This window comes from Embiotoca jacksoni, unplaced genomic scaffold (genome assembly GCF_022577435.1).
Source record: "Embiotoca jacksoni isolate LCO1_2020_lvr unplaced genomic scaffold, fEmbJac1.0.p SCAF_8, whole genome shotgun sequence".
Classification (NCBI taxonomy): domain Eukaryota; kingdom Metazoa; phylum Chordata; class Actinopteri; family Embiotocidae; genus Embiotoca; species Embiotoca jacksoni.
In genome coordinates this window covers 6967355-6990683 of record NW_027185436.1, presented here as the reverse complement: position 1 = coordinate 6990683, position 23329 = coordinate 6967355, and the positions used below count along the sequence as shown (strand labels likewise).

Genomic DNA, 23329 nt, shown 5'->3' with positions numbered 1-23329 from the left:
TATGAGTTTTTACGCCAACGACCATGTTGAAATGCTCTAATATGTCTTTGAATGTCAGGTTTTATTCACACGTTGTCAAAGTGATTGTTTGTCGGCTTAATGTTTTTCAGTGACCCTCTGATGTAGGCCTGCCTGTCTGTCCGTGCTGCTATAAAAGCGGCCACCTCACAGGCAGCGCTGTTATTTCTCCTCTGCTTCAGGAAACACTTGACGAGAGACGCACTTCAGCATGTCGGTGGCTCTGCGCGCACAGCTCTTCCTCTTCCTCGTCTCCCTCTCATCGAGGATGGGGCTCAGTCGCTACATTGAGGTACGATGCAATTTTTGTTCATAGTTAAACAAAAGCAAAGTGTCATTATTGATTAAGTCAGGCAGGTTAACCTGATGTCTGCAAAGTTTTTCGGAGTATATCTGACATCTGTCGTGTGTTTCTATCGTGCTTTATTCAGGACAACGACGCTTCAGATGGATTATATTCTCTGCTCAGTTTGGCCCAGAAAAGAGAATCAGAGGATTTTATTTTCCGCCGACCTCTCAGTAAGAGCTGCTCTAAACAATGGATTTATTCAGTGACTGATTATACTTGGATAAACAACAACAACCTTTCACATAATAATGTTTAGTGATGGACTTAACATTCATTGAAACTTGAGGTACATTCACTTAAGAGATGATTAAATCTGCATTAGTACCCATGCAGCTGCTTAAAAAGAGCATATACTACATTCACTACTTAATCAACAAATCCATGCAAACTGCTTTACTCTGCATACATACAGATTTTGTGTAAAAGCTGATTACATCACACTTGAAGTTCATGAGCAATTTCTTGAGATTTGGATGTGTGTCAGCTTGCATAACCTATGTTTACGTTGTCACTTTCCTGCCTTCTGGAGACAAGTTCTCATGAAGTAAATTAATACATTTTAGTATGAAGTATGAAGACTTGGTTTAAGTTTAAGGTGAGGTTAGGTGTGGGTTAACTTCAGGGTAAGGGTCATATTCAAGTAGTGGTTGGTCAATGTAATGTCTTCTGAAGTGATGGAAACACTGTGTGTGTGTGTGTGTGTGTGTGTGTGTGTGTGTGTGTGTGTGTGTGTGTGTGTGTGTGGTATGTAGGATGCTTGGACATGCTGGCCACTGATGGCTACTTCACCTTCACTGCGTCTCGGCCACAGCTGGCTTGTGCTGCCTTCATCATTGCTGAGCCCAGTGAAGTCATCAGTTTGGATCTGTCTGACGTCAGCATCGACTGCAGTGCTGGAGACTTCTTAAAGGTTGGCTCACTCACCAAAAATAACTCCCACACATCCCCCATTAAAATGATGCCAAACGGGGTTAAGGCGGCGTTTCAGGGCCAAACACCACACCGGATCCTCTCCACATTGCTCACATTACCCAGAGCAAGAGTGGGAGGAGAAGACTTTAGTGCTGAAGCCAAGCCTGCCAGTCACATTGCAGTTTTAGTTCATTTGGGCCAAAGTAGTAAAAGGCATGGAAGAGGCATAGAGTGGGGGTGTTTGGATTTTATAATACCGACTGGCTGGGTCAAGTTGGGAGAAACCAAAAGATTCTGTAAGTGACCTGCACTCATCAGCCACTGTCCAAATGAAATTTACAGATAATTCATAGAATCAAATTCATGTTGGATTATGCTTGTAATGAAATAGGATTCACAACACAGTAATGTAATGTAGATGCTGCTGTAAATTGTACTGGATAATTTAAGATAATACAGCTGAAGTCAAGTAATGTTGCCTTATGTTGGCATGATCTTAAATTTTTTTGTTCACGTTTAAGAAAAAATAAGAATCAAGTCATTCATTATAGAGAACAAGTCCTCAAATATTTTCAAATATATTTCAAGTGAGCAACAAAATAATCATCCAATGTGAAGTTTAACATAATTTTCAACTCAATTCTTTAATGTCTGTCATGTTCACATGTAAGGAGAAAAAGTCCCACTGATTGCATTTTTGTGTCTCCTTTCAGTTGCATTTTATTTGTTTTCATGATATATTGCATTACTGTCCTACTAATGATAAAGTTCCCTTTTTAGTCATAGTTAAAAACATAGCTTTGGCACCTGCTACATGTTCCTATTCTACATTTTGAAATAATACTTTTTTCAGCTCTATATTTTGTAAGTGAAAGTGCATTCATCTGGCTCTGCCTTTTAAGTAATGTGAGGAATCGATTAATTAAAAATACAGTTAGTGAGTAAAATCGTGAATTAGTCAAATAAATCGTTAAATAGTTTTCATGATGAAAACCTGGCATATTCTATCTTTACTCCATGTTCCTTCTGCAGATATTTGACGGCTGGGTTCTGAAAGGAGAGAAGTTCCCCAGCAGTCGGGACCACCCTCTTCCTCTGCAGCAGCGCTACACAGACTACTGCTCCTCCACAGCAGCAGGAGTCACCAGCCGCTCCTCTCAGAACGTCGCCATGATCTTCTTTCGCGTTCACAGCCCCGACAGCGGCTTCACCCTAGCTGTCAAAAAACTACACAACCCTTTCCGTGAGTCCTGCTTCACATCTTTGAAGTCAGTGTGTGGCCCAAAAGCACACAAAAACACAGCAACAACATCCATAAAAAGAAGAGAAAAGATAAATTGTAAACAAAAAAAGCAACATCATTACAAAAAACAAATTAGACCCAAAGCCTCGCATCCAAGTCAGATTTGTGTTGTTTACTTTTATATGTGTGTGTTATTTCTTTTTTAAAAAGGGGTTTAGACTTGTGTTTCCTGTGTGCATGCATGTGTGTTCTTCCTGGACGTTTGTGCTTGGTCGAGCATTAATCAAGGCCAAGAGCAACATGCAGAGATTGAAGGGATGCACCTGTTTTCCAGCTGCATGACAAACATGGTGTTAACACTGTGTCAAGAAACATAACAATCACTGTCTGTCTATGAGACAAAGGCAGACAAAGAAAGAGCCCTGGCACAAAAAAGAGATTTTGAATGGATTATTTAAAGGTGAACTGCATAAATCCCAGGCCAGCTTTTATTTATATATTGACCAGTAACTGCAGCTGTGCACAATCCAGGGTTTTTAAAGCTTCTGCTGTGTCACTCAGGTGAAACTGGCCATTAAACTGCATCACATATCAAGATGTGATATACATATTGTCAGGGTCGCAACAGTAAACATGCTTCACGCTTCTTGGCCATTTATTTCACCTGATTTTAAAAAGTGGCTTACATTATGCTGCTTTTAGGATGATCGGTTCTGAAAATGCTGTAATAAGAAGCACTGTGTTTTATAAAAAAAAAAATAAACACAGATTTTGTTTGTATTCATTCTGTTCCTTTGAAAATGTGACTGTCACCTGCAAAAAAAAAAAGAAAAAAAAAAAGATACACATACACAACTGCTGAAAATCATTAATTCCAACTTCAAGCCCGGCTCCTTCACCACAAAATGTTTCTAAGTGAACAACATGCATGCATGATTAAAGTGCTCCGACTCCTGTTGGTACCTATTGAGTGTACCATACTGTTATTAATTCAAATTTCATTTTTTTAAAATCTTTGTCATCAGAACTGGAATTAGACTGCCATGCTCACCCCTAATTGTCTCTTCCCTGCCGTCACACTTGATTATGTCCAATTTCTGACGTGAGGTGTCAATAATGAGTTTCTCAGGTGATGGGGAACTGTTAATTTGAAACCTCTCCCGCTGTTTGTTCCTGTGTCTGTGTGTGTGTGTGTGTGTGTGTGCAAAGCCTGTAACATCATGTCTCAGAGTCCAGAGGGCAGCTTCACCATGGTGATGCCACATCAGCACAGGAACTGCAGCTTCTCCATCATCTACCCTGTGGAGATCCGACTGACAGAACTCAGCCTGGGGCAGGCCAAAAGCAACGAGCTCAGCCCACAGGTAAGACACACAGACAGACAAACAACCCCCTCGCTCAGTGAAGGAAACCACTTAACGAATAAGTACTTTTGATTTACTGAAATTCTTCTTCAATTTATCAATGCACTTAGACAAAATCATGGTATTTTAAAGACAATTCAGGTATGATACTGTCCATTTTCTGCTCTAATTGTCATGGTAGATCTTGTTTGTTTAACCATACTTTTGTGTCAAAACAACAATTTCTACTTTCAGAAAGAGCTAGGCTAACTGTTTTCAGAATTTATGCTCAGTAAGCTAACCAGCTTCTGGCTCCAGCTATGATATTACTATATGTGAGAGCTCTGTCCATTTTCTAATGACTCTTGGCAGTAAAATAAATAATTTTTATTTTTTAATTTTTTTTTAAACGATTCTCTCAACTAGTTAGTCACCATGTGTGGATATTAAAGCAGAGTCAAATGAAAAATATTGGCAGTTAACCTGTGAAAATATTGTCATTAAAAGTAATCCAGGGTTTTCTGTTTTTCAAAATCAGTGCTTTATTGGCAAAAAGGCTGCAGGCCCTCACTTGATGCTGCCGTCATTAGTCCTGCTACCTAATTAGTGCTGCGTTCAAATGGGGTCGTATTTATCGTGTACAGAAGGTGAGTCCATATGAACGGCCCCCCCTCATGTGGTATTCACAATGTCGGAACTCAAAATATTCTGTACGTCCCAAATTCACGAGTTGTGACGCGTTTGCTGACGTTTATGGACGGAAATGGCAGAGGCCATGTAAGTTCATTTTTTTGTCTTTAAGCTAATACATTGTAATTTTAGTCATGCAGAGTTTGCCTTCATAACTTAAATAATAGCCTACGTCTGAGGAAAATATTCATCTTTTCCCTCTGTGCGTTTGCATTTCCTGCATTATATTACCCCCCCCCCCCCCCCCCCCCCCCCCCCCCCCCCCCCCACGTTAGCTCGCTAAATTGTTACCCTCTGTGGCTGTCCACTTTGCCTGGCATCAGTGCGGCCTGAAGGCCAAGCCTACAGTGAACACAACTTCCCACGTTGTAACCACCACGAGCTCAAGAGTTCAATTTGAACGTATCGGCCTCCATGGCAAAAGGTCTTACTAGGCAAAAATGAAAACAGCTAAACTGAGCGTTAAATATTAGAGTTTGTAATTGGTAACCTCTCATATTAAATTGTTGATAAAGATTTGGGCCAGTTTCTAATGTTGTAATTAATGTAATCAGTTTTAATACATCAAACATATGAAATAATATCCCTACAGTAACAATGTATCAAATAAGATGAAAACAATGTGACTGTGCAAAAGGAGCCACTTGTTGTGATAAACCGATAGAGAATTATCACCTAACGCTACAGCTCCCCACACTTTTACACTACTTACCTGTACGCTCCACAACTTTCATGTTCTGCTTCACTCTCACTGCTCTAGTAGCATCACTTGCGGCTACAGCTATCGGGTTGCAAACCCACTGTGCACTATTCTATCTGCTCAGCAACAAACAGCAGACAGGCACAGTTGGCAACTAGTTGAAAACTAGCTGGTGAACACGGATAAAGAGCCAAATATATCCCTCAGGGCTTCATAGAAACCAAAAGCAGAGCTAAAGGAGAGTGATTTTTGAACTTACACGACTTCATATGAATGATTAAGTTGCTCCATAATTGTTGGATGTGTAAATAAACAGCAATTATTTATAATATGTCAGTGTTTCATGTAAAATGACCCATTTAAACATACAACAAGTGGAAATAGTAAGTAGTAGTAAGCCCTAGTAAGTGTGTAGTGTTTAAAACTTCAGGAGAGCTTTTGAAATCTTTTTACAAAAGCTGCAACATGTATTGCAGATTTTCTTTGTTAAAGTGCGAATAAAGGAATATAAATCTTCATAGAGATTTAATAAATACTTTATGTTTCAAAACCTTCAGTTAAACATTATATAAAATGTAAATACCTTTGAGCTAGAGAGGGACAGAAGCTAGTCTGATACTGGCTGCCAGACTACTGACATTAAACTGTAAGCACCCATTTTGCCAATTACAACATCCAACAATACAATACAAACAATACAACATTGCTACTCAGATCCTGAGGAAAATTGTTCCAAAGTCGAGTGTTAAACAGTTTCACAAGCACATACAGCTACATGTCATTGTATTTTATGTAAAAGGTTTGGGGATAACATGATGGGTCAAAGATTGAAACTTGAGGAACCCTTTCAGGGTCACAGGATATAGAACCACAGAATATCGGATTGCTGCCCCTCTTGACTGTGTCTCTTATCAATGCTACACATTGTCTGATTGTGTGCAAGCTGGAACTCGAAGGTACCCTTTTTGAGTTTACTTCTAAACTAACAGTATTTCTTGTCAAAATATTGATTGCAGAATTAATTTTCTTCCTTGATACACTTATATTTGAAATACTTTAGTAACCTGTATGTTAACATCCCTGTCCAGACAAGCAGTCCTTTTCATTCCCTTTTTATCCTCTGCATTGTTATATTTTGGTGCATTATAGACACTAATGATCAATCAGTGGATAGCATAAAACCCAGGGATGCCATATATTACCAACGTCCACCAGGTCATCCTTTTTGTGTTTTATTGGTAATGCAGCATTAAGTAACCTTTCCAAACAGTAGGAATAGGTATTACATTACATGTGTCTCCTCATGTGCTAGTAGACACACGACACAAACAATACCAGGGCCTGCTTGTCAACACATTGCACCACTAATGGTCAAAAAACCTCTACAGGAAACCTTTTATATGGCTATTTCCCATGAAGACACAGTAAATTACCTCTTTGCTTTCACTGCATCTAAATATTTTGTTGATCCTATTTTTTATAGAGACAGTTGTGGTCGGGCTGTTCAGGGTCAGGTGACTATGTGGAACTGCTGGGAGGGAACGGGGTGGACACCTCTAAGATGTCCCCAGTGGCTGACCTCTGTTTCTCACTCAGTGGGCTCGGTGAGTCTGCGGCCATCCATCTTATCTCCTGTGTTAATCTGTGGCAATGTCACTTCCTTTACAGGACACTTTACTGTGCTTTATGCCATGCCAGATGATATGCTATGTCACAGATGCTCATTGTTATCATTTTGTCCTCATTTTCCCTGAAAGCTACTCACCGTGTGTATTGACAAAAACATGATGATGGTGATGATCTCACACATTAAAACTGATCATTCAGAGTCGGGGCAGCAGGGTTCTCTCGTGGTGAAGACATTTCAGAATACAGTATGCTTCCAATATTAGGAACTATGATAGATTATGCAAAATTCTAAATGATAACATCACACATGGTGACAAATATTTTCACTGAAAATTATACATTTCCCCTTGATTTTAATGTAAAAATGTATGACTTTTATTTAAAAAACAAATCAAATCCCTAAATTTTTAATACCATTTTGCTGCATTATACAGGTATTATATACTATATTAACAATAAAAATATTAACTGATTTACAACGCTCTGGGTGAACAAGTCAATGCAAACGCACAGGTCGAAGAACCTCCTTCAATTATAAATGAATTAAAAACAATAGTGCTGCACATACACTTTTCTGGCTAGAGATAAAAAAAAAATGCTGGAGTGCTCCAGTGTAAAATATTTTTTTTTCTCTTTGGCCCTTCAGCCCAGATGAAGATTGGTTGTGATAACTCGGTGGTGAGGCTGGTGTCCAGTGGCAACTACATCAACCGTGTTTCCTTCCAGTACCGACTACTGGAACACAACGAGCTCACCAAGACCGGAGAGAACAGTCTGGATAGCTTCTGCTCCGTGGAATGAGATCACGATCACGCACACGCACACACACATTGAGAGCATTCACACACACAATCACACAGTCGTCCATTTCTCTATAAAAATACATTTAATGAAAATGTCCCATTTCACTAATGCTGTCAGTATTTTGTATTATTATAAATGTATAATTATGTCAGCTTTGATCATAGCATATTTATTTGAAAAAAAGTATTTTTATTCATCTAAAATTTATGGATGATGGTGGATTTAATTGTTATCTTTTGTCATGAAAATCTGTGGTATATTGTATTAACTGGCAGGAGCCTTAATTTCAAGTCCTCCCTCTGTTGTTTATATTAGTTACAGTTTTACATTCCTGCTGTCTCTTCTCTTTATATTGCCTGGGCAATTTAAAAATAAATATGACCTGCATGATGAAGCAAACTTTTTATATTCTGCTTTTGTGACTCACTCTGTTTTTATTAGCCTTCTTCAATTTCATGATAGAAGTGTGTGTTCACTTGGTGTTTATTTTACTGGTATGTTTCTGCAGGATCCATCCATTTTTCCCCAAAAACAAATTGCTTCTATTTTCTTTATTGCTGAAAAGAAGCGTGTTTTTCAGTCTAGCTAGTCAGCTGTGCAGTTTTCTGGAAAAGGCATAAAGGCTTTTCCAGTTGTTTCCCATGATGCCTCCCTCCCCTGGTGGAGGCTCCCCTTGTGAGACGGACATCACAGTCACCTCCCTGGTCTGGGTTGGTTGCTGTCTCCAAGTTGTTTCCGATGCTTGAATCGCAATTTTTTTCTACCACATTCTCTTCCCTTGAACCAGATTTAATATCTGACATACATGCACATCTGCATTTGCTGAACAGCCTAAAGGCACGTCCTCTCTCCTAAATGACTCGTGATTGGCCTTAAGTCTCTGTCACGGTTAGATCCTCTAAAGCAGGGTTGTCAAACTCATTTTAGTTAAGGGGCCACATACTGCCCACTTTCATCTCAAGTGGGCCAGACCAATAAATTCATAGCATAATAACACATACATAACGACAATATTTCTCTATGTTTAAATCATTGGTGAAGATTTTTGGATGATAAACCCTATTTTAAGGTCTTTCTACAATAAACTAGAAACATAAAGACCAAAAACTCAAGACATCAGCCCACTGTTTATCTGCCTGGGCTCTCCTCTGCAGATTCACTAGCAGCGAGCGCTGCTGCCTGTGGCAATGAGCGCTGCTGCCTCCGGAGCAGACATCACATTTACGCTGTTTTTGAAGCAACTACTGGATCGATTAAAAAAAATTACAAAATGTTTGTACTCATAAACCTCCATATTCTCATAGAAATGCAATTTATGTCTTTCTGTAATTTTCACACTTAGCAAAGTCATCCGGCGGGCCGAGCTGGACCCCCGGGCGGGCCGGATCCGGTCCGCGGGCCGTATGTTTGACACCCCTGCTCTAAAGCTTTAATAAAATGTAAAGAGGAGGTGCAGATTCCAGTGATCTCTCAGACCACCCAAGTTACAATTTGCTGAAAGGTCAATGTGGATTTTTTTTTACTGTATGACACCAAAAGAAAATGCCTAGATAATGCAGTGAAAGTTGTGCTTATGTGGTGCAGTGTTTTCTTTGTGTAGGCTGTTTTGTTGTTTTAGAAAAGCTTTTTGAATTTACATACCCACAGTTTTCTTGAGGAACAGCTGTTGGCCCTGGTTTGAGCAGCGGATGAGAGATCAGAGATTTTCATGTGGATCAAAGCTGATTTTCTAACCATAATAGTGACACCACTTTGGTCCAGTCTATCTCTGTAACTATTGGATATATTGTCATGAAATTTGGTGCAGATATTCATGCCTCCATCAGAATTAATTTTGATATCTTTAATGATTTCTTAACTTTTCATCAACATCACCAGGTTTAAACAGTATTTTGAGTTATTACCAAATCACTAACAACCACCAACCTTAACTATAATGATGTTATTGCCAGCAGGCTAACACAAGAAAGAAAGATAATGAACATAGTAAACATACCTGCCGAACATTAGCACGTTATCATTGTGATGGTGATCATGTTAGCATGGCTGTGGACTTGTTTAGATTACAGACTTCAGCTGCCCCTCATCGGGTCTGTATAGTTTTGAAAAACATTACATGGTAAAATCACTAATGTCATGTTGAGCGGGTGACCTTTTAAATTAAGAGTTTGTTTCTATAGCAGATACTAAAGTGAATTGCTGCCACCATGTTAACAGGGAAATGTTAATATCATATTGAATCTTACTTTAGGTAAAATCCCTGCATAGCAGTCAGTGACGACGTGATTAATATAACCCCCATTATGTATACACGTGTGTACATGTACACACATGTATCATTGTATTCCACTGTATTAAAATAGCCCGTGTTCTTGGCAATCAGTATTAAGCAATGACGCATGCCCTTTTCTTATTTTTTATAATCCAATCTGTTCCAGAGACAAACTCTGAAACAGCTTTCATCGTGGTTGATCAATGCTAAAAATAATGATTAAAAAGGCTCAATACTTAGAGCGCAGAAAAATACAGCACAACATCCTAAAACTGAGAGATTACAAGTCTGTTTGTGACCCCTCTCCATCACTGACTGTTTAACCCTAATCTCTTACATACTGTACAGCTGTGGATCCTCAGTCTGAATGAATGCGCAGCTCTTAATGGGATTATCCCACAAGCCTCAGTGCTCTTATTCCCCTCGACATCCTTCTGACTGGCTCGCTTTTGATCTTCTCCTTACGTGGAATTAATCTCAAACCTGCTCAGCCGTGATGATTCAATTAACCAGCGGATGTATTTTTTCGCTCGATGTGTTGCAATTTTCAGTCTTCATTAGAGAATGAAATGCACTTTGGATGCCATCGAATGGAATAGAGTGTGATTATTTGTTTCTTGCAGTGGGCGCAGCAGGCTTGAATACTCAGTAATGAAATTATAGTTGCCTGCGATGGTGGACTGGAACTGAGTTTGACACTTGCCAGGCCAAGAGGGGTCAAAGTCCTTTTGGATGATGTGTGACCCTGTAAAGAATGAGACGTGCCTGTGTTATTAATAACAGTGACGTATCAGAATGAGGGAAATTATGTTTATTTAAGATGTTATTCATACTGGACTAGTTTCTGAATACACAACAGAGAGAAGAATCTGTTAATGATTTTCTATGTCCTTCTCCTTCTGCCTTGTTTTCTCCCCAAAGAGCTGGTCTCAAATTCCGTGATTAATAACACACAGTATAACCCTCGTTCAGTTCTGGCTATTATTAAGTGTCTTTGGGTTTCATGTAGGTGACATTAGACCATAATAGAGAGAATGTTTCATATAGAAATCCTTCAGCTTTGATTTTTTTTTTTTGGTGGGGTGAGAATCAAGCCTTTGTCACTGTGAAGACAATGTGATGCTGTATATACTTAGTTTAGTGGTATCGTGTCAATTCCAGGACAGGTCAGGACTGCATGAGGTTTGACCACAAGGAAAAAACATCCTTCTTTTTAGCACATTACAACTGGCCCACCCCCCTCGTCAACTAACACCATCTAGTGCTGAGAGGTTGGTCGTGTCTTTACTGACTTGCTCTGACTGATATTTGCATAAAAATCAGCAATTTATTCCTGAACGAAAGTCACATATTCTGAAAAACTTCATTCATAACTCTGCCTCAGTTTTGGAGATAATTTTACTGTGCATTATATTTTAATTTATTGATTTGATTTTGATTTTTGATTTTATACACTTTATTAATCCCCGAGGGGAAATTGTATAGCATTGCATCCTATTTTGAATGTATATTCAGGAAGTGAGGGCAATAGATAAGTCCCCAGCTCGACTGTCTCGACCCCATTAATGTACAAAGTGAGCAGTAGTCGTATAAATCTAGTGTAGTCAAATGAACATATTTTTGTCTTTTAAAGGAGAAAATTCAAGTAATAAGTTACATGAATTGGGACGACTGAGAACTCTCACTTTTTTTCGATGGTTTTTGTAATTAAAGCGTTAACAGTGGTGCATAAGTAAAGGTATACTTTCACCTCCAGCGTTCGCTCCAACGCTCAGCGTTATGTTGCAGATCATAACGGTCTACGTGACAGAACTGTACACCTGTTAGTTAAAGGTAGAACAAACCTTTCTGTGTCACCTGCAGTTAGAAAAGCAACAGTAGTTCTCCACAAATTGTTGTCAGTAATTCAGGCTTTATACACCCTGGATCATATTTTCATAGTTTTGGCCATCGGTTTATTGGTTGTGATTAATGCTTAATTAGCAGTCTACTTAATGTGAACAATATCATCTGTCTATAATGAATGTTAATTAAGCTAATTATTAAATTTATTTGAATGTACTAGATCTGTTGTGTTACTAATTAGTTTTAATTATTTAAAAAAAAAAAAAAACACCTTATCTATTCATTTACATATACATGAGGTTTTCAAATACATATAAGATAAAATCTAATTCAATCCAGCAAAGCAAAATAACATGATCTGAAGTGTTAAAATGTAAAACCTTCATGAGTAACCAAGCAGATTTATCCTTTTACCTGATGGTTTGGCTCATGCTGGAAGAGAGACTGGCAGCAAATATTGTTTAATTGCACAACTGTAATATAGCTATCAAACTGTGCATGGCTAAATAGGTTGTCAAATTTAAAAAAAATTGGTCTTTGGCTTTAAATGTAGTGGACATTATTTTAGATTTGACAATTTAGTACTCAACTAAATTATGAATACATCACATTTACTGGATTTTACAGGGAAAATGTTCCTTAAACTATGCACTCCCAAGTTTGCACCACGACCAAAGTATGATTGTTTAGAATGACTACTTTAACGTACTCTTTTATAACATATTTAAAGCAGTTAAAGTCAGCTGTTTACAAGTGAATGAAAACAAATAGTCATGGACTTGATTACAGCATATACAGTATATTCTCCTTCCTGATATTCTCACCAATTTAAAGAGTTTGTGAGCCATCTTTTGATTTCTCCTGCACTGCTCTCTACTGCCTACTCTCTCTAACTACATGCAGGATTATGGATGGTATGCTCTTGAAGTATTGCAAAAATATTCCTACCTCTACCAGTATGTGAAAAAGAGGTGCAGCAAAACTGTGTTTAAATATAAGCCAAAGTCATTAATATTTGGTTAATGCTATTCATGCACATTTTCAAAATATACAGTTAGCTATGCACATGAGTAAAACATGAAAGGGAATTACACTGCATAAGATATAAAAAGTATAAAGTTTTCTTCAGCTATAAATCCCATTTCAGAACAGCTGCTCAAAAGCTCTTTGATGACAAGTATGCTTCCTCCACTTTTAAAAAGTGAAAGAACTGCAGCAGATTTAGATTTTCACAGCATGAAAAACAAAACTGAGGACTTTAAGCTTCTAATGAAGAGTGCAATGGCTGATTGAACAAGAAGGAGAAGGACAAAGTGTTTTGCTCTCACACAGGTGCTCAGCACAGCATCAGGCACACTGGGTATATACTCTTTTGCACATACTTCTCTTTGCTGATCATATTTTAAGCAACTGCAAAAACGAAAGACGGCAAACATTTCATTAAATATATGAAGATATGTGATAAGATTCATGAAATAGCAGACTATAATGTTCATAAGGCTTAACATGATTGAGCAAAATGTTACTGATGCAACAGTGAAGATAACTCTGAGGAAAAATGAAAATCAAATCATAAAGCCACCTCTGGTGATAAATTAAAGCAGTGTAACAGCGGTCATCATGCTGAGGACAGGTTCCTACCTCATCACACGTGCCAGAATTTGCACCTCAGCAGGTGTAATACTTTAACCTGGAGAAAGGAGAAAGCAAAGTGTTCACAAAGACCAAAACATTTTTATTTTGGGATTCATTTCTGTGCATATTGCTCCTCTACTGCACTTACCTGTTGGCAGCATCGAGCAGATGAAAGGCAAAGGTGAACACAGTCTCATTTTGAGTCTCTGATGAAATGGGGGTGCAGAGAGTTTAGCACTGGACCACTTGACCTATGATGTCAAATTGAACCGAATCCACCTCCATGGACATTTTATAATCTCAAAAAGCATCACCCCATTGTCTTAACTCTTTATTAGGTTTGGAAAGTTCACATTTAGGGAGTGTCCACCAGCTATACTTAATGTTGACCATTTATTCTATATGTTGATGGTTCTCTACAGTTCCATCAATTTGTCCCATATTTGTGGGAACCAGGAGACTTGTAACTAACCAGTCTTTCAACAGTTTTAAAACTCTGCAGAGACCTTGGCAGAATATTCATATCATAGCTGTAAAACATCTCCCAGGCTTCCTAGAAATGCCACATGTATGCTGATGATACACTTTGCAGAAACTCCAATTTTAGCATCAATTAAATAAATCCTGTCCTCATTCAAATTGTGATAATTGCAGCATTAATTCTTTACCAACACAGCTATATACACACACAGTTTCTAAGCTCTTTAGTATAGCTCTCTAATAGCATTAATAGAGCTACGTCATTAATCTGCTTCCAGAAAAGGAAGAGCAACTCAGAAACACTCTCTGAGCGGCAGGATTGAAAATAACCATTCACCCAAATAATTACAACATGGCAGTATGTCTTTATTTATAAAGTATAATCCTTCCTTCTTCTCCTCTGAGCATGTAAATAAGATGAAACAGGCAATGTATGGTATTACCCAGCCACCTCTGTTTAGCCTGTCTGCTCTATCTGTCTGCCAGTAATGAGCTTGGCCTTTTACCCCTGGATTAAAGGGCTTGTGTGGGCGGCAGGTGAGTTCTGAATGCAAGGTTAACCACCAGCTGCAGAGGAGAAATCCATCATTTGGGCACTTTTATTTTATTTTTTATAAATCCCTTTTTTTTTTTATTCCAGATTGTATTTTTTTCTTATCCAGAATTATGAGACAAAGACAAGAACCTGATCATCAGAAGAATATTAACCTTGTTGCTGCAGTAAACGTGGTTAAAGTCTTTTTAAGTCGGTGCAGGACAAGCAGGGGTTCAGCACTTAATTATAGAGTTGTAAAGGTCGTGACATTATTGTCAAATATAGCTCCATCTTATTAAGTCTGGCAGTCGGCCATGGCCTGATAACAACCTTTATGTCTGAGGAAGAGAGGGAACTAGCAGAGCACTGGGAGGTCATGTGTGTCTTTACTCTTCAGTCTTTTCTACCGTCTTTTCTGTTTGACCTACATGTAGCTCTGTATTATTGTCTTGTTTTACATTTGTTTAATGGCATTATGATTTTATGAGCTAGGAATTTCTAATCTCATCTAACCTTTTCTTGTCTCATTCTCATGTGCTTTTGAGGTGAATAAATATGACTGGTGGATTAGATTGACAGGCAGTGGTGGAAGAAGTATCCTCTATTGAAGTGCATTTGAAACCTCAAATTTAATATGGAGTAGAAGTGTAAAGAAACATACCAAAACAAGTAAATAATACAACTGTAATAAAATAAAGTACAAACACCTCAGAATTACATTAAATTACTGCACTTGAGTAAATGCACTTCCACAGAGGCTGTTACAACACCGAAATAGTAAAACACCTGCCAATAACACAACTCACTTCATCATGAGACTTTATTGTGATTAGAATTCATGTACATGTTATGTATTTATTGTGCATGTAAATTAGTAGAGTGCTATACATGCCATGAACATTGTGTAAGACCAACAGGATAATGACCAGCGGGTGGAACATGAGCTCTGTTCCAGGACTCCTAGTAGGGGTGATGTTCACTTCCTGAACTGGGGGAGAGGGGAGGGGATCTTGATGTCCTGACCCTTTTCCAGCCTCTTCTCACATTCAATTAGGTAGTTCACACCATCGACCACTAATTGTACCAGCTCGACCTGTGGATGCAGCATGGACAGAGTTATTACAGGCTTTAACATTGAGACAAATATCTATGTGACTCTGATGCTCGACTTCTGTTAATTATCTAACACTGTGGTTCACCATCATGAAGAATCAGCAGGATTTTATTTTATTTAGTAAGAGCTCCAGCTGATTTCAGTGATTAGTTCTTCTCACTTATTTAATCTAAATGACAAACGGCAAATGCCACTTTTTTCGATGACCTTTAAAGTTAAGTAGGTTTTTTTTTTTTACAGTGTTATACTTCTTGAAATAACTTTACTTATTCATGCACTTCTGAGCTTTAACTCATGTATTCAGGTAATGCAACACTTCCAAACCCAGGCATCTGATCAGCTGTGATTACAGTATATATACATATAATGGCTCCTCCTGGCAAGAGGCACTGGCAAATTGAATTTACAACAGTGGATTTTTGCCTTCCAAGATTAGTCTTTCGGACCTGGCTTCCTCCGAGGCTAGACACAAATCCTGCCGCCTTTGGCGTGACTGGTACAAACTGTAGCCACAACCTTACACATCAATAACCTTTTACAGCATTTGACTGGTGTGTTTGTACACAGCCTAGGAAAGTTCTACTTGACAGGTTCAGCTCAGGAAACAGCAATCTATTAACCTCCACTGGCACATCCCTGGTTGGATTACAGATTAAAGAACAGCAGGGGTTTATTCACAGCCACACCTGTTGTGGTGGGATTTAAGGCCGGTGATGGGGGGTGGGTCAGACTGGGTTGTCTGTGTCCGATTATTTGAACTCTTTGCCAGTTGATTCGATGAAGGAGCCTACGCCATTCCAGGAAAAAACATGCGTAGAACAACTCAGGCTTGTGACATTGCGGACTGTGACAGTAACTTCAGTCGTCGCTACATACTGTGCCATGTTCACTGTAATAAAATCAAGTGTGTGATGGCACAAAACTGCAAGGATAGTCTTAGAAGTCTTAGACAGACGTGAGGACTGCTACAGCAAAAGGCTTTTTGATGCTTTTTGATAACCTGTGCTTCAACATATTTCTGTATCATGATGAATATAATTTAAGAAATTTAGAAAGTAATTGTATTACAATGAGTTGTGGGTGATTAAATCAGAAAATGTCTACAACCTAAGTGGACCTCTTGCTCTGCTAAGCTGCAGAAAGTCAGCTCGAGGCCCCTTATGGACTGGATGAATTGTGTGTTAGGACAGGCCTCAGCACACACCAACTTTCCACTTACGAGTCTGCAAGAGCGGTGAAGTCTGGACACTGGCTTTAGTCTGCACAGTCACGTCACACATAATTGGAGTTCAGAATTTTGGTGGGAAAAATTAGTTCACAGTGGAGCCACTTCAAGCTAATAGCATTTAAGTCTGCTGTAACATTTGCAACCTCCATTTGCACCTGTGAGAGCTCATTCTCAGTTTTGAAAAACATCTTTATGTATAATTGTAGTGTGCAGTGCTTATGTAGTGGTACTGTTGTTGATATTTTGCAGTTGCCGTGGTGGTTTTGTGTGCTCCTTCGCAACAATCAAATGCTCGTCCTATTGATTTACTCTTGCGCCGGAGTGGTGTGGATGTCTGCTCTCCTTTGACTCTGTCTCTCTTTTCCTGCTGTTCATTTTGACCTTGGCTGTTGTCCTCATTCTCTATGTATTTACCTCTGACTTGCCCAGACGGTCCAGGTTAGAGACGTCAACGGTGTCTCCGGTAGCAGCCGTGTCCACACCTCCTGTGCCTCTCTTCTGTAGTCTCAGATTATCCAGGATCTTTTTGAAGCGAGGGTCCTGGATTATGAACAAAGCACAAGTCTCTAAATATTTTCAGAACTGACAACAATAATAAATGTGAGAATGTGTGTTTCAGTGTGTGGGTGTGTGAGTATAATTCCTGCATTACCCTGCTGAGTAGGGGCAGACGAATGTGCACCCCGGCCCTGAGCCCGGTGCCGAGGTTAGAGGGGCAGGTGAGGATGTAGCCCAGACGCTCATTCCACATGAACTCCCATCCTCTCTCCTGAATTAGATGTTCCACCTAGAAATTACAAGAAAGACTGTTATTTATTTTACTTTTTGAAATCCAAACATATTGGAACAAAAGCTAAATGTTTAGCATAAAAGGCATAGTTTCATGATTTATGTCAGTTCTTTTGTTTTTATGGACCTGTTTTAATACAAACTCTTTAGCAATAATTTTGTAAAGTTTAAAGCTTGAATAAACATTTGAATTACATTTGAAGACATGGAGGCATACGTACCTGTTTAAGACCTCTGCAGAACCTTTCAAACACTCTCTTCATGTTTCCTCCTTTCTCCATGGATATGACCCTTGTGTGGTCCTCCTCATTGATCCAGATTAGGAAGTTCTTCTCATTGTTGTGCCTGAGTTAATCAGGAATTAAACCCCAGTTCAAAGCAGTTTTGGTATCCATGTCAACGCATTAGGTCAGTGGGCAGCAGGAGCTAAACTACTTTATCAAAAAGGAAATGATAGTGAAGTTATGGAGGTAAAAGATAAAGAAAGGTGTTAGAGAAGACACGTGAAAACTGTGAAAAGTAATCAATTAGTTTGGACATGGAGGAGCTGTGAGTAAAAGTTTGAAAATACTTTATGTTTATGTTAATACGTTTTAAGAGCAAAATGAATAGGAATAAAAACATTTTTTAAAAACACTGAATTCTTGTGAGTGCGTCTGAATCGGCTTTTGTGTGTTTTGATGATTTTAAGTCTAGCAGCAATGGGAACACAGTGCTTTCTACATAATCCATTCTTACATAATTTTACAGAAAAACTATAATCTAAGTTGCCTGTATCACTTATTTCTCTCTCTATTTGTCTGTTTGGTGGTGATGCTTTATGGTGTCAAACAGTATTTTCAAATCCTTCCCCCAGACTGATAAATGTCATCAAATAAAACACTGCTCATTTATACAAAGATGTTATGATGGTCACAAATTAGCAGGTGTCTTATTTGTGCTTGTAATATTGTCTTTCTTAACTAAAAATCAGGTTGCCCTCAATAAAAAAAACACAAGCGGATGTCTCAGGCATGTATAACAAGGTTTCTAGGGAAGTTATGCAGTGACTACAGACTATTTTGAAAGATCACTAAGCTACAAAAGCAACAGTATTTCTTCTAGACTGAGTTTCTCCTGTAGTTTTACCAGATCCCACGAGCATCAGGCCAATCTCTGGCCATCCCAGCTGACGTGAGCAGAGGTGACACAGGTTTATCAAACAGGAAGTGCTCCTGATTGGCCGGTGAAGGGACAGATGAATCATGGGGGCATTAGACGGCGAAAGTAATCAAAAAAAAAAAGAAACAAACCTTGTTTCTGGATGTGTGTGATTATGCACTCACATCAATAAGCTGTTGTTGATCTCTGTCAGTCATTTCGCCCAGGCTGTAGTATCGACCAACCAGGTCTCCCTTCAGGCCAGACAGAGCAGTCACAACCACACGCTCCACTTCACGGCGCTCAGAACGCGTGCACGCAGGGGGAAGACTCAGTCCACGGATGCTGCGACCAGTACGGACACGAGACGACAACACATAGCGCTCATCAAACATCCCTGAGGTGATCTGAGGAGGATAAATCACTGGGTTACTGTATGTAGAAGTGGAGACAGGCTGTGTGAGAGCAAAGAAGTACAGCTGTAACCTTGGAGGCATCCAGGTCAGTGGGGTGCTTCATTGTGCGGGGGTCATAGCCGTTGTGTCTGTCCTTGATAACAGGGTCAAAGAGATCAGCAAACACCTGATGGAAAAAAAATGAAGCTCTTACTTTTCAAAATGTTTTGGACTAAAGACACAAGAACTCAGCATGTATAATAACTCCAACCTCGTAGGTCTCCTCATCTCCAGCTACCATTCCCACAGTCTTGATGAAGGGGTGTCCAGGATTGTCCACCCCAGTCTGGATGCACTGGTCCAGGGTCCAGTTGTTGGATGTTGTCTTGTCCCTCAGGCGTGCATAAATGGTCGGGGTCAGGGCTACTGCCATGCAGTTGTTGTGCTTCCTCAGGTCAGGGAAATCAGCACTGAGGAAAGTTATGAAGAATTTAGTGTTTGGACAAATAAATCTTAATCTAGTCTGTAAACCTACCAAATATTTCTTTAAAAAAAAAAAAAGAAGTTTAGTTTGGTTGAGAGGGGCTTGAGTAGTTTGGGGAGAAGCAAAAAAGTTGCAGTTTTCCAAATAATTATTGTACTTTTTTGTTTTAACCATTTAATTATTCAGTCTTTCACAACAATAGTTGCTATGACTCAAAGGTTTTGCCAAGACATGATGGAGCGACAGATGTAGGCCTCTCCGATGACAGAAACAGTCTAGTTGAAGTTCACTTGTGAAAACAACACACAAATATCTCTCACTTCACTTTGCAGGGCTCACAAACAACCCTCGTCTGTACTCTTACATGCATGTACCTGGGTGGATAGAGCCTCTTCTTGTCAGCAGCAGCAGTGCTGTCGCTGATGAGGTATCCAGATGCCAGAGTGCCAGCTCCTATGGCCAACATCACTGCAGTGTTACGGCCAGAAATCATGCGGGTGAAAGAGTTTGCCATGGTTACGTGGTCTGGATTATTATCTGGAAAAAGGGTAGAGGGGAAAGGTTACACTCCAAGAAATTCCAGCATGCAATTTATTTAACCAAAGAAGTAAAATTCCAGTCTGTCAGTGGCAAAACATAAAGATAACCTATGGAAATGTGATGCAATTTAAGTGTTAATATCCATACTGGTTGAAATATTAGTTGCTTATAGTCTCATTTGGGTGTTTGAAATGTCAGGCTGTGTCTTTGTGGCACCACTTTGTAGCACACTGAGCTGCTGGTTTTACCAAGTCTGAACTTTACAAGCATAAAGGTCACAACAAATGGCATTCTGTGTATATTGGCTGTATTTGTTGCTCTGCAACCGAGGGAAACACATTAACAAAAGAATTAAGTCTTGTATTTGAACATTTGTGCGGATACAGACTGATGCTGGGAATATTTTTTCCACCTTTTGTAACGCAGTTCAACAATCGTCTTAAATTGACACAAAAATTAAGATGTATTAACACACATTTTCACTGGCACACTCAGACAAAATTATATAATTGGACTAAACTATGCCTAAGTGACAGATATGCCTGCATATATCATCTGTGTGATGAGATTATTCTTGGAGCAGTCAGAAGTTTACTGATTGGTCACCCTGAGAGATTCTGATCCTGATTGGATGCTGATAGATTTACTGCCATATTAATATAATGTGTGTATATGTAATCAAATATCAGTAACGACAATTAAATCAAGGAAATAAGGACAGTTTATATCAATTCTATTATGTCTGTTATTTTAGGATTAAAATATATGGTGCTGCAAATTCTGATTGCGCGCACACACACACACACACACACACACACACACACACACACACACACACACACACACACACACACACACACACACACACACACACAGTTTGGGTGGAGTTCCAGCTTATAGTTGGCACCAGCTCAGGACATCACATGATCCTTTCTAACATCCTGAAAATGAGTTTACGCCACAAAAGTTGGAAGAGAACAAATGCTGTGAGCAGGTGGGAGGTAAGGATGAGCTAAACAAATCCTGGAAAGGATGAGAGAGAGAAGTAAGCTAAGTGAGGGAAATTCGTTTTGTTTTCCCTTGTTAGGATCATATTAAGGTCAGAGGAAGGAGATGAAGGGTAAAAGGACACTTCAAAGGGAGTGGAAAATGTAGGATTAGGGTTTCCGATCAGAGACTAGAAGACTAAATTAAGAAAACAAAGTAGAGACGGGAGGCACCTGTACCCTTTGACCCTTCTTGAAATGCAGAAAGACATGCAGTGTGTTTTGTTGTTTTGAATGAAGTTATTTGTAGGGATTTTCAAATTGAATGATGCCAATGTGGAACGGCCAGACGACCACATTATGAGACACTGCTGAAGGTTTGATAAAGAGTAACAGAACTGACAGATGGTTGGTACCTGTGAATAGCAGGCAGCTTACTGTAAGAGGCCCTAATGCAAACGGCTGCTGTGTAGGCTATAAAGTGTGCTGTAAATATTCCTGTAAGGACAAAGCAAAAGACTCAGACAACTGTGAAGAAGATTGGAGTCTTGTTTTGTCTATACAAGGCTGTGAAAAAAAAAGCTTAGATTATTCGAAAGTATAAAACATATTTTAATCCTAATTAGCTCTTTATGCATACTCACGGCAATATAAACTAATTATATGTTTATTTTAAAGAGGAAACCTGATGCCCGTACTTGGAACAAAAACATTTAAGGGGCAATATTTGAAAGAAGTCAGTATACACATGTTGTAACAGCTACTGAACTTCTCTAATGGAAGCATGCATGCATAAGCAGGCAGGAAACAGAGATGAGGAAAAGAGATGCAAAAGCGAAGGATGGGAAGTTGAGAGGGAGAGTCCATCACTCACCGTTGGATAGCTGAAGAGTGGAGGCAGCGGAGGGCCGGAGCGTTTCCTTGCAGCTCAGTCCAGAGAGGCTCAATCTGCAAAGTGAGAGCAGACTGAAGAACAAGGATTGGATCAGAGAGAGCGACAAGGCTACTGGCCCAGGATTAGCCTCTCACTGAACAGACAGAAAATCCTCTTTCTTCTGTCAGTCATCACGTCTGCCTACCTCTTCACACATGCACGCACGCACGCACGCACGCTCATGGGTGCTTTCACACGCACAAACATACAAACTATTAGCTTTTGTCATTTTACTTTGTGTACTCTTTACAACAGAACAGAAGGAATTCATAATTTGGATACAAACCGATGCAAAAAAAAAAAAAAAGCAATGTCAGTCATGACCACATGGTGGCAGCATGGCCACAGTGCCGGTCTTGGTAGACAACAGAGTGGAAACCTTTTTGTCAGAACTCCTCTGTAGTGAGTAATGAAACATGATGATGATGATGATGGGTGGGAAATCAGGAGGATAAAACAAAGTCTTTTTGAGTGTTCCAAATGGCGTACTTCTGCACAAGCACTCACTATTATAAGTGCATAAGTGCTTTCACACTGTCAAGTGCAGAAACATGCAGTGGACTGCAAACCTGGATGATGCATTCAAAACGGTCCAAAAAAGAAGTGAGAGATGCTGGACACTTTCCGACCTAAACGGTTGCCATCTTGGCTACGTAGAGAAAAGGTGGGACCACTGACATAACCAATTTTTAAAGTAAGGTGTCAGACAAAGGTAGCAGCTATTGCATAACACCACTCAAAATGGTTTATTTTTCACTACTGCTGCTGGACAGAAGCCACCAGTGTGTTTATTGTGTCACGAAAACATGTTAATTCCTGGGTAAAATAATTAATTGTCAATATTTTGGCGGGTAACGTATTCACATGCTGAACTCGTTTGAAATATCACTACCCTGTCAAAATTCAAGTACTACACAAATAATAGTCCTAACATGTAAAAGCACTATTTGTTAGTCTACTGAGGGAAGTATTTCATTTTGAAAACAGCAAATGTGTTTAATAAATCTTTTTGGTGTGTAGCATATTATAAAATGAACATCTTTATATTCTTGGCTTTGGGCTCCTGATTTGACCATCAGAGTGCTCTTGGGAACAAATACAAACTACTTCCATGTGCACTTGAAGGTGGCATCGTCACTGGTTGAACAACTGTTAAATGAGTGAAACAATCTGTGTTGTCTTTACAGAGCAAAGTAAACATTGTAAATAACTACATGTTTTGTTTACAGCTCAGGATGCCTTTGCTCAAAAGTTAATTTTGCGG

At 39.2% G+C, this 23329-nt stretch overlaps 2 protein-coding genes across 2 annotated transcripts; one reads left to right on the top strand and one right to left on the bottom strand.

Moving 5' to 3' along the window:
- Positions 1-205: 205 nt before the first annotated feature.
- LOC138215984 (corticotropin-releasing factor-binding protein-like) lies at positions 206-8081 on the top strand. Its single transcript, XM_069178525.1, has 7 exons — positions 206-310; positions 450-537; positions 1120-1277; positions 2312-2522; positions 3732-3886; positions 6739-6859; positions 7531-8081. Exons 1-7 carry the CDS (start codon positions 230-232, stop codon positions 7683-7685), a joined length of 969 nt encoding a protein of 322 aa, XP_069034626.1. The 5' UTR covers positions 206-229; the 3' UTR covers positions 7686-8081.
- Positions 8082-15302: 7221 nt separating this feature from the next.
- On the bottom strand, positions 15303-22045 carry LOC138215911 (creatine kinase U-type, mitochondrial-like). Its single transcript, XM_069178406.1, has 10 exons — positions 22006-22045; positions 19980-20142; positions 19393-19591; positions 19213-19308; positions 18912-19133; positions 18715-18800; positions 17808-17931; positions 17450-17584; positions 17212-17337; positions 15303-15548 (listed from the first exon to the last, which is right to left on the bottom strand). Exons 2-10 carry the CDS (start codon positions 20117-20119, stop codon positions 15432-15434), a joined length of 1245 nt encoding a protein of 414 aa, XP_069034507.1. The 5' UTR covers positions 20120-20142; positions 22006-22045; the 3' UTR covers positions 15303-15431.
- Between the last annotated feature and the right edge of the window lie 1284 nt (positions 22046-23329).

Coding starts and splice junctions, on each gene's coding strand:
- LOC138215984 (XM_069178525.1), top strand. CDS start 230: ATGTCGGTGGCTCTGCGCGCACAGCTCTTCCTCTTCCTCGTCTCCCTC. Junction 3,887..6,738: donor GCAACGAGCTCAGCCCACAG/GTAAGACACACA, acceptor TATTTTTTATAG/AGACAGTTGTGGTCGGGCTG. Junction 6,860..7,530: donor TTTCTCACTCAGTGGGCTCG/GTGAGTCTGCGG, acceptor TTGGCCCTTCAG/CCCAGATGAAGATTGGTTGT.
- LOC138215911 (XM_069178406.1), bottom strand. CDS start 20,119: ATGGCAAACTCTTTCACCCGCATGATTTCTGGCCGTAACACTGCAGTG. Junction 18,801..18,911: donor ATCAACAACAGCTTATTGAT/GTGAGTGCATAA, acceptor CCGGCCAATCAG/GAGCACTTCCTGTTTGATAA. Junction 17,585..17,807: donor TCTGCAGAGGTCTTAAACAG/GTACGTATGCCT, acceptor TGTAATTTCTAG/GTGGAACATCTAATTCAGGA.